Here is a 15,755-nt window from a genome sequence, read left to right as displayed (position 1 = left end):
GTATCCAGAATTTTATAGATCCTTAAATATTCTTAATTTTAAAATGTCAGTTCTTTATGGCATAACACATATAATAAAATCTTGACTAACAAGGTGTACGTGACTGAATATAACTATCTGTGTGTCGCTAAGCAAGTAATTACCTGACTTCAAGGGCTTTGATAGCTTCTAGCATTTGTAGAAACTCTGCTGCTTTCCATACATCATTGGCTTCTTCTTCTCCTTGTATCATTAATTTTGCTGTATATGTGAACTCAATTAAATGACGGAAGGCCATTTTACTAACACCTGTAAAAAAAAAGATGTGCATTAGCATATATGCATGTTGATTCAAATCTTCTAACATTAGTAAAGAAAAAAAAGCTCAGTGTTTGAAACCTGATTAGTATCTGAATTTTGGAAAATTATTTCCTGCTGGAATTCTCATTAACGGTACTAAGACTGTACCAAGTTCCAGCAGTAACTACCAACCTATTTTAAGATCTTTCCCAAAAATTTCTAAGGCCCTTATGACAGTAAAACCTACCACTCAAATATACGAATGAGTTATTACAGGTCAGACATGCTACTTTCCTGCCAGGGATCTCTGCATCAACTCAGCTCCAAATCTTCAAGGGCTTTCCACAGCTCAGCAAATAAAGTTCCATACCACTCTGCCTTTATTTCAAGGTACCTCACATTATTTTTCTATTTACCACTATTCTTCCCTTCCAAATTTTGAACTCTATTAATCCCATACTATATACTGATCTTCAAACCCTTCACTTCTAAAGCTTCCTTGCCTTTATTAATATTTACCCTCCTTCCTGAATGCTTAATCACTTTATCTCTGTACAAATCCCAGCACCCTTGAAGGTCCAATTCTAATGCCACATACTTAATGAAACTTTCTTTAATGCTCCTCCCCACCCCACCAGCTGAACTCTGTACTTGTTCTGACAATTACAACTCATGGGCATCTCTTGACTCTAAGCTACTTGAGGGAAATGATTGTTTCTGTACACTCACCTCACAGTATCTAACACAATGCTCCCTAAGATGCAGACACACAAAATAGGAATGAATAAGAGCTAAAGTCACTTTCAAAATTAAGCTTCCACAATTCCAACTTTTCTTTACAAGTTTTATGTTTAAATTTTGGCCCAAAAAATACTCTATTTCTTTGTGCTCTTCAATGCTAAATATTATTATTTCAATCTGCTAATGCAAGGCTACAAAAATCTAGTGAAACAAAGAAAAACTACTTTATTTTTAAAAGATTTTTAAGTACTCTCTACCCCCAACTTGGGGTTTGAACCTACAATCCCAATTATCAAAAGTCACATGCTGCACCGACTGAGGCAGACAGGCACCCCAGAAGAAAACTATTTTTAACACAGAATTTTTACACTAAGAAATGCCCGTGTCCAAACTGCACACAATATACACAACTGCAAATACAAAAATGCTTTTATGTTCTTCCTAGGCACTTTATACACCTGCATAAGCAAACTAAAAATAACTGGATTCTTTGAAGGTTACTTTGAGTCTCCTAAATCTTTATTCTCTTGGTTATCTTTTGACCATGTTATTCTTTATTATATGAGAGTAACTAAAAAAATTTTTTAAGGAGTTTTAACCAAATATTTAAAAGTGCAACAAAAGTCCTTTCTAAAAACATGTAAATTTTTCTTGAATAAGATTTTGATTTTTAATCAAACACACACATGTAATACTGCAAATATCAAGCACAACTCCAAACACCTCACAAGTATTAACATAACAATCCTATGGAGAACTTTATTGTAATCTCCATTTTACAGATAGGAAAACTGAGGCACAGAAAAATCAGTAACTGTGACTTTGGCAAGTTACTTAAGTGATGAAAACTAGAATCAACCCTAGATGGCCCAACTCATAAGTCCAAAATAAAGATTTTTATGTAAGATGATGACAGGAAACATTCCAGCTTGGAAGAGTTTGAATACCTATGACTTCATTCACTGCAGGCCCACAATCTCTTATTCATAATCCCAAAGTCCCCCAAATCTCTTAAGACCAGGAGTTTTCCCATAAATTTGGCAGCAAAATTTGGTTTGAACTGACATGAGACTATTTATCCCATTTAGAGCAAATATTAATATGCTACTCTTCCAAAATATTATTTTGGTTACAGGATGTCACCCTAAGACCCCTTTGGGAGTAATGTCACAGACTGCATTATCTTAGAAAATTTGTAATTTCAAGAAACATCTGGTCTCCAAGGATTTAAATAAGGAACTGTAGACTTAGTTCCCAATTTTGGTTAATTAGAATCATTGTAAACTTAATAAAAGCATGGGTCTCTGATCTCCAGAATCAAAACTGGGATAGGGAACCTTTTTTTTATAAGCATCTTAGGTGCTTCTTAAGTCGCCAGTCCAGCACTAGTCCTAGGAATAAATCACTGACCTAATTAACTAACATGAACCAAACATACCACCTAACCAGGTAAGCAATGTGGTGACAGATGATGCACAGTTGCAAAAACATTATTCTCCATGAGGACTAGTCTGGTAACTTTCAAATCTCAGCCCACTTTCTAATTAATCCCTTGCTCCTTTCGTAACAGAAGTGTGCAGGAGAACACAATTTTTCTGAGTATCTAAAGAAACCGTTAATATGAACACCTTAACCTGCATCTTCTTTTTTTCACTTAGGAAGAAGCAAAAGAGGGCAGCATTCTAGATATATAGAGTGAGGCCATTATTCATATTTTACAGATGGGGGTTCCAATTCTGGCTAAGACGAAGAAAGCACACTCTACCACTCCATACTCCATCTTGTCCACCGCTTACAATCATAAATCCTGGGAAGAATACATAAAGCAAATATATAAGGATTCTGAAAGATAAACAGAAGCAAGCAGGCTGGGGAGAGAAATCAAAACTCAAAGAACAGCAGTGAGTTTCCTGTGTTTTTATTTTTCCTCAAATATATCCCAGCTTAGACTTGAAGACAGCCCAAATCCCATTTCTCGGTAGGAGGAACAGACAAAAAAGCCTAAGAAACTCTTTCTGGCTAGAACCAGGAAAGGGAATGGAGAGTATGAGTGGGGCGGGAAATCCTTGGTTATTACTCCTCTCAGCCCTGCCTCAAAGCAAGTTCCAGTTCTGATGCTGCACACCTGTGCTGGTGGCCACCAAGCAGGCACTCAATTCTGAGAGAAAGTTTTTCTTTCTGACAGAGAACTAGGAAATAGACGATGATCTGAAGAGCATGGGGAGAAATCTTATTTTTTTTCTCTCATCGCTTTGTCTAGGAAACAGATCCCACTGTGGGAAGCATATGACAGCACAGGGACGCTAAAACCCCAGTTTTCTAGCCAGACGATCAGGGAAAGTTGCTCCTAGGAGCTAAAGGGCAGAAGAAGTCAGAAGAGGGAACTAGAAGAAGGTCCTCTGTGAATGAAGTCTTGCTCTAGCCACCACTTACACATGTGAAGAACTGAGCTGAGGCAGCACAGCAAAGGGTTTGAGTACCGCACTATGATGCGGTCTACCACCCAGCTCGGCACACCTGGGACCTGACCACCACCACAAAAGTTTTGAAAACTAAATTGGAATTGCATCCACAATCCACATAAGGCAGTCTGAACCTAAAGCAGGTTGACTGCCTGCTAGAAACAAAACAAACCAAAATCAACAAAACAAAGGACTTTAACACAGACTGTCATTATATTCAAAATGCTCATGACATAATACAAAATTACTTGATGTATCTTACAGATTTAATAGAAAAAAAAAAAGGAAGCCAACATGTTCAAGCTTATACAGCTGACAACAGTAAAGAAAACTGAGGTTTTCGAATTACATGCCCAGGGCTTTCTCAATAGCCAGGTGACCTAGACAGGTTGTACAGTGATCCCAAAGTTAATGGCTTAAGAAAACACTGAACCACATTGATTTTTTAAACCTGAATCTGGCAAATAACAAAAACAGAAATGTTCTTACATTCTGTTTTCTCATTTGTCTATATTAAATACTAAAGGTTTGTATGTGCTATACTATAATGGAGACAGTAGGTCAGAGGTATTAAAAGGCACAAGAAACAATCTCAAGGTGGTTAGTCTTTAGAAGACCCTACTTCTCCAGGTACACTCCTTGCTCCAAAAGCAAAGCATATTCTAGCCTGTGCCACTTACTGTTTAAGATTCTGCTTAAAAAGCAGAAGTCAGGGGCGCCTGGGTGGCTCAGTTGGTTAAGCGACTGCCTTCGGCTCAGGTCATGATCCTGGAGTCCCGGGATCGAGTCCCGCATCGGGCTCCCTGCTCGGCAGGGAGTCTGCTTCGTCCTCTGACCCTATCCCCTCTCATGAGCTCTCTGTCTCTCTCATTCTCTCTGTCTCAAATAAATAAATAAAATCTTGGAAAAAAAAAAAAAAAAAGAAGTCAACTCCTCTTTGAAATCTTCCCTCTCTAAGGTGGACTAAACTATTCATTCTCTCCCCTCAGCTATACCATTCCACAATAAAAGTCTCTGTAACACTTTTTGCACTCCTTTCTATATCTGTTGCTAATCTGTGATTAAATTTGCAAATCCTTTAAGGGTTGTCTTATTCACCAATTCTTCATTTCCTGGGTCTAGTATAGTGCACAACATGTAACAGGTATTCAAAATTTGACAAATAGCCCCAATTTATTAAGCTTTGACAATGTACCAAACACTATGCTCAGCATTCTGCATATGTTATTTCAATTAATCATTACAAGCTTATAAAGTAATGAGGACTCTTCAGATGAGGAGGCAAATATGCAACTGAAGTAAAGTTACCTGCCTGGTGTCACACAGTACCTCAGGTAAATGAATGGATGAAATCTTGCCCTGTAATAGAAACCAATACCGTATAGACAGCTAGATTCTCACTTTAGTAAGCTTTGTGGATTTCCATTATACCTGTGGCTCTGTCCATCACAGATAATGAAAAGATTATCTATGGATGTATCAGCCAGAATGCTAGATAAACTAGAATGTACCCCCCCCCCCAAAAAGGAACATGCTTAACTTTTTCATTTTCTTTACTCCCCAGGGCACCAAATTTCCCCAAGGGAACAGCGTTTCTAGGCAACTCATTCATAACAAAGAATATATACACCATGAAAAAGATATAAAACCAAAACTCAAGAACACTGAAAGAACTAAAATTCTGTATTTACTTAGGCAAGCTTATTTATTTCCTATAGTTTTGGATGACAGGGAGGTGTAGGTAATGTAGCAGTGTAAGACAAAAGCATAGTAATTAATAGTACAAAGTGAATCCCTTGCTAGCTGGACAACACTGAGCATGTAACCATTTACAGCCTGTTCCCTGATGTGTGAATTGGAAATAATACCACTTATTTCAAACGATTGCTGTAAATCCCAGAAAAGGCACACAAACTGCATAGCACTATAGCTGGCACTTGGGAAGCTATTATTATAAAAGTCAAGCAAGTACAAAAATCACTTTCTACTTTAAGGCAGTATCTATTGAATGATTCCTTCCATCCCAGACTCTATCCACTAGAACTTCTGAATGCTACTTCAGTTCATCTTTCCTAGCCTTTTCCGTATTGTGGCAGCCCACTTCATTTTGTGCATGTCATATGTACCTCTGCTAGTAAAGAACCTTCTACTGTAACCTGCAGCTTCTACTGTAACCCGCAGCTTCTACTGTAACCCACCAGTCTGAAACTTTAGCCCACTGAACAAAGATGGGAATTCACTTTTAATACATGTTTTCAAAAGACAGTAACCATTGGTTTTAGAAGTAGAAGAGACTCCTTTAAGAGACCAACAGCTACCATCTAATGTAAGAGTTTTTCCTGACAGATCATTTTACGAAGCACTTTACTGAAAGTAAGAATTCTCAAGTGTCAAAAGAACAATTTATCCAGTCACCTAATAGGAACCACTGATGCCTATTTCCCATTGTATCTTGCTAAATTAACTAACACTTCTTCATCAATTAAAATGTTCGCTAAGTATTGTATTTAAAACAAGCATTTACCTTCTATCTCCACCAAAGGTTCCTGAGTAAACTCCTGAAAGAATTTGTAGAAGAACTTACTGCAAGCAGCCAAAACAGCCTTGTGGGCCTTAAAATGGTGTCCTAGATTAAAAAGAAAAAAAAAAAAAAAGAGTATCACATATATTCAAAAATCAAAAGTAAAACCATAAAACAAAGTAGGAAATTATATAAAGTAGACCTTTCTCCATAATATAATCATAAGACTATATAAATTACTGAACTAAAGTTAGAATGTTCTTAGCGGCTATCTTGACAAATTTCAATCTTAATTAGACACAAAGCCAGATCTTTACCTCAAAGACCTTATTAAGTCAGTTTTATAAAAGCCAGTTTACAAAACTAAAAGAGGTACAGGGCTTCTTACCACTTAAAGAGTCAAAGGTATATCCTATTCATTTAAAACTGCTAAATATAAACACAACCCAAAATGTTACATACATCATTTGGAAAGAGAGAAGAAAACGCCATAGAATAAGCATAAAGCTGGATGTATTTGCTATGGAAAACATGTTAACATGCCTAATATTTGGAAGCAGCAGACCTACAATGCAGCAGATCTATAATAAAGAATAGCCTGCCTTGAGATGCCTATTTTCACTAAATAGAAAAGTTACCCAAGCTGCGTTTGCCTCCATTATAATGACAACTCCTAATACTGGTAAAGACCCCATTTGATTTGGCTTCCCAAAGAGAGTACCAGTGCTGCAAAGGAATCTCACATTCTCCCTCCAAGACCATCTGGGAAACTAGAAAGAATCAACACTTCCCAAATGATTGCTGTGAAAGGCTCCTCAAAGCAGCTTATGAATAGAAGGCTATTATCCAAACATTTAGAGATATCCTCCCTATCTCCAAAACCATCATCTTGCACTCCTGTGTGCAATGGGAAAACTTAAGAAGGCTGCAAAAAAGTTAAGATGCGATGATTATGTTGAAAGCGTGACTAGCCAACTAGCCTTCTACAACATGGTCTACGTGAGTGGACACTGACAAGTCCCCCACCCAGGTCCCAGCGCACACTCAAAAGGCACAGGCCATAGAGGGTGGGTATAAAAGGCGGGTGGGGGAAGGGGAGATAAGAACGGAAGCCACAAATTCGCTGCTCTACCCACCACCCTACCCACCGTCGACAATCAGGGTGATGTCAGTAAACCGATCCTGCTCCCGCTGTTCATTCAATCGGTCCAGGATCATTTTATGATGTTCCGGGAACTCCTGAAGGCATTCCATCGTCTCTTCGGCCTCCATGGCCGTCGGGCTGCTCTACAAAAGAGGAGCATGATAATGTACACCCATGAGCTCGGGCTGAGGCACAAAACCCCTAAAGCTTAAAACAACAAAAAGCAAAACCCCAGCTACGTGAAAAGAAGGGGGGAGGGTGAGGCAAGAGGAGAGGAAGGCGAGGGAAGAAAGAAAGGCGAGCCGGGTGGCCGCCGCGCGTAGGGGGCCGGAGCCGCGGCCGCGGGACTCCGAGCCTGACCTAATTGGAGTCGGGAGACGCGAGCTGAAGCGGGGTGGGCAGAGCGCCGGTGGCTCCGGGCGCCGGGGCGCGCAAGTCCGGCAGAGGAAGGGACCCGACAGCCGTGGCGGCCCTCTAACGGCCCGCCAAGCCCTTCTGCCAGGCCCTGGCTCCCGCCGCCCCGGGACCCGGTCCGGCCCGCGGCCCACAACGACTCCCGGGTCGCCTCTCCCTCCCCCGCCCTCCCTCTTCTCCCCCGCCCCAACCGGGCCGGCACTCACTCAGGGAAGGAGGAGCGGCCCGAGCCTGCGCGTCACGTACGTCGACGTGCCGCGTCACCGCGCCGGGCTCCGGCTGACGCCGACCAAGCGTCGACCACTGAGAACACGGGCCACAACCCCACCCGCCCCCACTAGTGGCGGGCGGAGTCTACCGAGGGGTTTGGCTTGGGCGATGGTGAGGCCGCGGCGGCGGCCGCTACCGCGAGGAAGAGAAAGTCCGGCAAAGGGGGAGCTGGGCCAGCTCTGAGCCAGGCCGTACCCGGGGCGGGGATCCTAAACCACCGCCTCTCCACCCACCCCCTACCGCGGGGCTCCAGGTGTGAGTGCTTCCGACCCGGACCTCGGAATAAGCGCGCAACGCGATCCGGGTGCTCTTTTATTCGGCGACTCCTCCAGCCCCGCCCCCTTTCCCCCCAAGCTTTAGGTCGGCCAGCCTTACCTAGCTCGGGATCCTCCCTGTCTCCTCTCCGGCCCTCAGAGCCTCTCCTTCCTCGCTCTCCCCTCTCGGGGCGAAACTCAGCCCACACTGTTTCCTACCCCCAAACAGCGCCTCGCCCTCCATTTCCTCGCGAGTGCCCGGACACCGCCTCCACTGGGTCTGGCCGGCGCACGTGCGCTCGCTCCGAGACCCGGGCGGCCGCGCCGCGGGCGGCGGCCACGGGCGCGAGCACGTTCCGGCCGCCTGGGACCTTCCTCCGGGTGCCCGCCCTCTCCACGCTCGGCAGGCAGCACGTGTTTGCTGGGCTCAGAACCTGGATCTACTCCGATTATTTACACATGATGCTATTACTACAGCTCTCCACTCCCAAGCCCCGCGCTTAAAGAGGCCAGTGACTTACAATCAGCCTCACTTGGCTGGGTCATTCACTCATTCATCTGGGGAAAAAAATGCTTTCGGAGGATAACAGGTTGAGATTTCCTTTTTTTCTCAGAAGAAAACAGAGTGGGGAATTAGGGGAAGACTCAAATAGCTGGCTATATGCAGGAGTGAGTGTAATCATTATTTCAACAGACACTTATTTAGAGAGCCAACGCTGTGTTAGGCACTGTTTAAGGGTGAACAAGGGGTATGTGGTTTCTGCCTTCCTAATCTTAGTCTAATAGAGTAGATAGTAGATAGATACTTTGTACAGTTAATTGCCTGGGTGCAGAGTTCTGAGTGTTAGGAGATGTGAAGAACAAGGTAATCTGGGGTGGGGGTGGGAGAGTCAAGGAAAGCTAGTGACCTGTAAGAAGCAATATGAAGTCTGAGTGTTCTTAACCAAGTGTACAGCACATTCAGAGGCAACAAGATTATAGCATTTTGAGAACTAAAAGAATGCTCGTGAGACAGCCCCCCAGGGGCCTTGTAAAGATGATAGATTTTCTTTTAATCGCAAACGGAAACCTTGAAGGTTGAGCAGAATAGTGACATTTTGAGATTTACTTTTTTAAAGAGAATTCTAGCCCTAGTATGGACGATAGACTAAATGGGAGAAGATGCAAGGAGTAGAGACCAGTGGGAGGCTATTAGTAATGTAGATGAAATCATGGTGGCAAATGGGATTAGAGAATCGGATGGAATCCAGAAATAGGATCAACATTGGCTGGAAAGCATGTCATGGGTACTAAATACATGTTGGATGTATTCATGGTGAGAGAAAAGAACACTCAAGAATGGCTCCTAGATTTCTGGCTTGAATGGATTGTTGGAACAATTTTACCAAAATGGAGAATATAAGTGGAGGAAATGGGGAGGGAAGAGATCATTTTAAGGAGACAACTAAATGCAGATGATGTCAACAAGTCGTTTTATATATGGACCTGTATAGCATTTAGGGGAGAGAGCTAGTATTAGGGATTTGGAAAGTTTTAGCATAAAGTGGGTATCGAAGCCTTGGAAACAGATTTTTTTTTCATCCATCCTAATGCAAAATTAATTGATTAATTAATTTAGATTTTAATCCCAATATAGTTAACATACAGTGTTATATTAGTTTCAGGTGTACCATATAGTGATTCAGTAATTCCATACATCAGCCAGTGCTCATGATGAAAAGTACACTCCTTAATCCCCATCATCTATTTCACCCATCCCCCCACCCACCTTCTCTTTGGTAACCATCAGTTTGTTTTCTATAGTTAGAGTTAAGAATCTTTTTCTTGGTTTGTCTCTTTTTTCCTTTGCTTATTAAATTCCACATATGAGTGAAATTATATGGTATTTGTCTTTCTCTGACAGACATATTTCACTTAGCGTTATACTCTCAAGCTCTATCCATGTCCTTGCAAATGACAAGATTTCATTTTTTTAAATGGCTGAATAATAGGTCATTGTATATACATATACCACTTCTTTATCCTTTTATCTATTGATGGACACTTGGGTTACTTCCATAATTTGGCTATTGTAAATAATGCTGCTATAAACATAGGGGTGCATGTATCCCTTTGAATTAGTGTTTTTGTATTCTTTGGGTAAATACCCAATGGTGTGATTCCTGAATTGTAGCATAGTTCTATTTTTAACTTTTTGAGGAACCTCTGTAGTGTTTTTCAGAGTGCCTGCACCAGTTTGCATTTCTACCAACAGTGCAAGAGGGTTCCTTTTTCTCCACACTCTCGCCAACACCTGTTTCTTGTGTTTTTGATTTTAGCCGTTCTGACAGATGTTAGGTGATATCTCTATGTGGTTTTAATTAGCACTTCCCTGATAATGGCTGATATTAAACATCTTTTCATGTGTCTGTTGGCCATCTATGTAGAAATGTCTGGAGAACTGTCCATGTCTTCTACCCATTTTTCAATTGGATTATTTGGATTTTTTGGTGTTGAGTTGTATGAAGTTCTTTCTATGGATACTAACTCTATTGAGTATGTTATTTACAAATATCTTCTCTATTCAGTAAATTTCCTTTTAGTTTTTTTGTTTCCTTCGCTGTGCAGAAGCTTTTTATTTTGATGTAGTCCCAATAGCTAATTTTTGCTTTTTCTTCCCTTGCCGCAGGAGACATATCTAGATAAATGTTGCTATAGCCACTGTGTGTCTCTAAAGCTAAGGTGAGTCTCTGGTACTGCCTATGCTCTCTTCTAGGATTTTTATGGTTTCAGGTCTCACAGTTAGGTCTTTCATCCATTTTGAGTCTATTTTTGTGTAAGGTGTGAAAAAGTAGTCCAGTTTTATTCTTTTACATGTTTCTGACCAGTTTTCCCAACACCAATTGTGGAAAAGACTGTCTTTTTCCCATTGGATATTCTTCCCTGCTTTGTCGAGATTGATTGACCATATAATTGGGTTTTCTATTTTGTTCTATTGAACTATATGTCTATTTTTGTGCCGGTACCATACTATTTTGATTATTACAGCTTTGTAATATAACTTGAAGTCCGGAATCGTGATGCCTCCAACTTCCCTTTTCAAAATTCCTTGGCTATCGGGTCTTTTGTGGTTCCACATAAACTTGAGGATTGTTTGTTCTAGTTCTGTGAGAAATGCTGTTGGTATTTTGACAGGGATTGCATTAAATCTGTAGATTGCTTTGGGTAGTATAGGCATTTAAACAATATTTGTTCTCCCAATTAATACTTGAGCACGGTATGTTTTTCCATTTATTTGTGTTGTCTTCAATTTCTTTCATCAGTGTTTTATAGTTTTCAGGATACAGGTTGTTTACCTCTTTAATAGGTTTATTCCAAGGTATCTTATTATTTTTGGTACAATTGTAAATGGGATTGTTTTCTTAATCTCTCTGCTGCTTCATTATTAGTGTATAGAAATGCAACAGATTTCTGCCCATTGATTTTGTATCCTGCAACTTTACTGAATTCATTTATCACTTCTAGTATTTTTTTGGTGGAGTCTTTTGGTTTTTCTATATAGAGTATCATGTCATCTGCAAATAGTGATGGTTTTACTTCTTCCTTACTGATTTGGATTCCTTTTATTTCTTTTTGTTGTCTGATTGCTCTGGCTAGGACTTCCAGTACTATGTTGAATAAAAGTGGTGAAAGTGGACATCCTTATCTTGTCCCTGACCTTAGGGGAAAAGCTCTCAGTTTTTTCCCCTTTGAGTATGATATTTGCTGTGGGTTTTTCATAGATGGCCTTTATTATGTTGAGGTATGTTCTCCCTCTAAACCTACTTTGTTGAAGGCATTTATCATGAATGGGTATTGTTTTTTGCTGAATGCTTCTTCTGTATCAAAATGATCATATGGTTTTTATCCTTTTTCTATTGATGTGATGTATTATGTTGATTAGTTTGCAAATATTAAACCACGCTTGCAACCTGGAAATAAATCCCACTTGATCATGGTAAATGATATTTTAAAATGTATTGTTGGATTCAGTTTGCTAGTATTTTGGTGAGGATTTTTACATCTATGTTCATCAGAGAAATTAGCCTGTAGTTTTCTTGGTGTATCTTTATCTGGTTTTGGTTATCAGGATGATACTGGCCTCATAAAATGAATTTGGAAGTTTTCATTCTGTTTTTTGGAACAGTTTGAGAATAGGTATTAACTCTTTTTTAAATGTTTGGTGGAATTCGCCTGTGAAGCCATCTGGTCCTGGACTTTTGTTTGTCGGGAGTGTTTTGATTACTAATCCAATCTTCCTTGCTAGTTATCAGTATGTTCAAATTTTCTATTTCTTCCTGCCTCAGTTTTGGTAGTTTATAAGTTTCTAGGAATTGATCCATTTCTTCTAGGTTGTCCAGTTTGTTGGCATATAGGTTTTCATAATATTCTCTTACACTTGTTTGTATTTCTGTGGTGTTGGTTGTTATTTCTCCTCTTTTATTTGTGATTTTGTTTATTTGAGCCCTCCCCCCTCCCCCCCTTTCAATGAGTCTGGCTAGAAGTTTATCAGTTTTGCTGATCTTTTCAAAGAACGAGCTCCTGGTTTCTTTGATCTGGTCTATTGTTTTTTTTAGTTTCTATATCATTTATTTCTGCTCTAATCTTTATTATTTCCTTCCTTCTGCTGGTTTTGGGTTTTGTTTGTTGTTCTTTTCCTAGCTCCTTTAGGTGTAAGGTTAGGTTGTTTGAGATTTTTCTTGCTTCTTGAAGTAGGCCTGTATGCTATATACTTCCCTCTTAGAACCGCTTTCACTGCATCCCAGAGGTTTGGGACCATTGTGTTTTCATTTTCATTTGTTTCCATGTACTTTTTTATTTCTGGTTGACCCATTCATTGTTCAGTAGCATGTTATTTAACCTCCATGTATTTGTGGTCTTTCCAGATTTTTTCTTGTGGTTGATCCTTAGTTTCATAGTGTTGTGGTCAGAAAAAAATGCATGGTATGACTTTGATCTTTTTCAATCTGTTGAGACTTGTTTTGTGGCCTAATACGTGATCTTTTCTGGAGAATGTTCCATGTGCGCTTGAACAGAATGTGTATTTTGCTGTTTTAGAATCAAATGCTCCGAATATCTTTTAAATCCATCTGGTCCAGTGCATCATTCAAAGCCACTGTTTCCTTGTTGGTTTTCTATTTGGATGATCTGTCCATTGATGAAATTGGGGTGTTAAAATCCCCTACTATTATTGTATTACTATCAATTAGTTCTTTTATGTTTGTTATTAACTGTTTTATGTTGGGTGCTCCCATTTTGGGTGAATAAATATTTACAATTGTTATATTTTCTTGTTGGATTGTCACCTTTATTATTATACAGTGTCCTTCTTTGTCTCTTTTTACAGTCTTTGTTTTAAAATCTATTTTGTCTCATAGAAGTATTGCTACTCTGGCCTATCTTTTGCATGATAAATGTTTCTCCATCCCCTCAATCTACAGGTGTCTTTAGGTTTGAAATGAGTCTCTTGTAGGCAGCATACAGATGGGTCTTGTTTTTTTATCCACTTTGTCATCCTATGTGTTTTGATTGGAACATTTAGTCCATTTACATTCAAAGTAATTACTGATATATATTTATTGCTATTCTGTTACTTGTTTTTGTAGTTTTTCTCTGATCCTTTCTTCTCTTTCTTTCATGGTTTGCTGGTTTTCTTTAGTGATAAATGTTGATTCCTTTCTCTTTATTCTTTGTATATCTATTAGGAGTTTTTCGATTTGTGGTTACCATTAGGTTTGTATATAACATCTGCATATGGCAGTCTATATTAAGTTGATGGTCACTTAAGTTTGACACATTCTTTACTCCTCTCCCCCCAACATTTTAGGTATTTGTCATATTCTCACCCTTTTGTGAATCCTTGACTGATGTTTTACAGAAATACGTATTTTTACTGCTTTTGTGTTTCCTTCTTCTCATACTCTCACTCATCTTTCCTTTCCACTCACAGAGTCCCCTTTCGTATTTCTTGTAGGGCTGGTTTAGTGGTCATCTGACTCCTTTAGTTTTTGTTTGTCTGAGAAACTCTTTCTCCTATTCTGAATGATAGCCTTGCTGGATGGAGTATTATTGGCTGTAGATTTTTCCCTTTCAGCACTTAGAATATATCATGCCACTTCCTTTCATGGGCACATCCTCCTCGGGTGGTCAAGAGACACAGTTTGCAGGGGTCTTCTGGGGGAGGGGCTCCACAGCACCAGGACTGAGGCGGGTCTGGCTTGGGGGGAAGGGGGGGGCGGAGGGTGCAGTGTAAGCAAGTTCGGTAGTGAGTGCCAGCACTGTGCTGGTTCCTGCAGGTGGCTCTGTTTATGATGAGGGGTGAGGGAGGGAAATTCCTTTATTCCTAGAGAAGTCCCTGCTCAGTCAGTAGAACATGCAACTCTTGATCTCAGGGTCATGAGTTCAAGCCCCATGCTGCGCATAGAGCCTACTTAAAAAAAAATAACAAAAAATAAACGAACTCTGAGATTAGTAATTAACTCTTCCTCCCATAAACCTCAGGTCCCTTTCAAACTGCTGCTTCTCCACAGGCTGTTTGCTGTGCTGTTTCTTTAAGGGCAGGGTCTCAGCTTCCTATTGCCCTCTGCATTCTCTCAGAGCCAAGCCCTACTGATTTTTAAAGTTCCAGGGTTTGAGTCCCACTTGTTGTAAGCACTCATGAAATTTGGCCCCTCTAATTTTCAAAGCCAAATGCTATGGGGATTTCTTTTCCCTTTGTAGATTTCCCAATATGCTAGTCTGTTTCTTACCTGCCTCAATGCCTGAGGTTCCCTCCCTCCAGTGATCAGACCCACAGGGTTTAGGTTACCACAAAGTCCTGGCCCTTCCTAACCTCTTCGATGTGGCTTCTTCTCTTCATTTAAGTGTGGAGTTTGTTCAGCCAATCTTTGGGACCTTTTCTGTGTTGTTTGCTCTGGTGCAAGTGTTATCTAGTTGTATCCATGGGACAAGATGAATTTAAGGTCCTTCTACTCTGCCATCCTCTTTAGAAGTCCCCAGATGAGATTGTTTAAGGAGAATCTGCAAGGATGATAGACAACAGCTTATAGTTTGAATTGGACTACTGGTGTTTTAACATTATCATCATTATTCCCACACTGATTTTTAAGATGAAGAAATTGCACATAGAAATAGGCTTTTTGGAAATTCCAGTATATAGGACTACTTTCCGATACAACAACAATTGGGTTAGGCCAAAGGGAGACTGCCCTCTCTGTATGAAATTTGAGCTATCTAGTTCATAGTTTTCATCACTTTCTAATGTCTTAGATCTGAATCACATCATTCATTTTTACTTGCTTTGTTTCTAAACCATTTGAGTTTGGACTCTTGGTGCACAGCATCAGGATAGAAGAGAGCGTAGAACTTTATCCCTGAGAAGTATCAGTGTTTATGGGTTGAGTACAAGGGAAGAACCTGAAAGGACAGCATGGCTGCTGGAGAAAGGAGGAAAACCAGATGAGTATGACATCGAGGAGGTCAACGTTTTAAAAGAGAGGTTATGATCAGCAGTGCCATATGCTGCCAAGTGGACAAGCTAAATAAAGATTAGGAATGATTGGTCCATTAGATTTGGCATCATGGATGTCTTTGGTAGAAGACCTTAGCAAGAACAGTTTTTAGTTAAGTTCTGTGGAAGGTAGTGGTGGTGA

General features: G+C 40.3%; 1 protein-coding gene across 8 annotated transcripts in view; it reads right to left on the bottom strand.

Moving 5' to 3' along the window:
- LOC118006568 (zinc finger protein 131) overlaps positions 1-8,408 on the bottom strand; it is a 29,317-nt gene extending 20,909 nt beyond the window's left edge. For 2 of the 8 annotated variants that reach the window (XM_034999277.1, XM_034999279.1), the window contains exons 1-4: positions 7,508-7,685; positions 7,152-7,290; positions 6,007-6,108; positions 144-288 (exon numbers count right to left, since the gene is read on the bottom strand). In XM_034999277.1, the coding sequence (XP_034855168.1) occupies positions 144-288; positions 6,007-6,108; positions 7,152-7,275 (371 nt within the window). In that variant the 5' untranslated portion in view covers positions 7,276-7,290; positions 7,508-7,685. The other 6 variants (XM_034999278.1, XM_034999280.1, XM_034999281.1 and 3 more) reach the window with 6 other exon arrangements.
- Between the last annotated feature and the right edge of the window lie 7,347 nt (positions 8,409-15,755).

Source organism: Mirounga leonina, unplaced genomic scaffold, assembly GCF_011800145.1.
Source record: "Mirounga leonina isolate KUSES-001 unplaced genomic scaffold, KU_Mleo_1.0 Mir_97, whole genome shotgun sequence".
Taxonomy (NCBI): domain Eukaryota; kingdom Metazoa; phylum Chordata; class Mammalia; order Carnivora; family Phocidae; genus Mirounga; species Mirounga leonina.
Note: the sequence above shows the minus strand (reverse complement) of the source record. Positions and strands in the feature narration are given on the sequence as shown.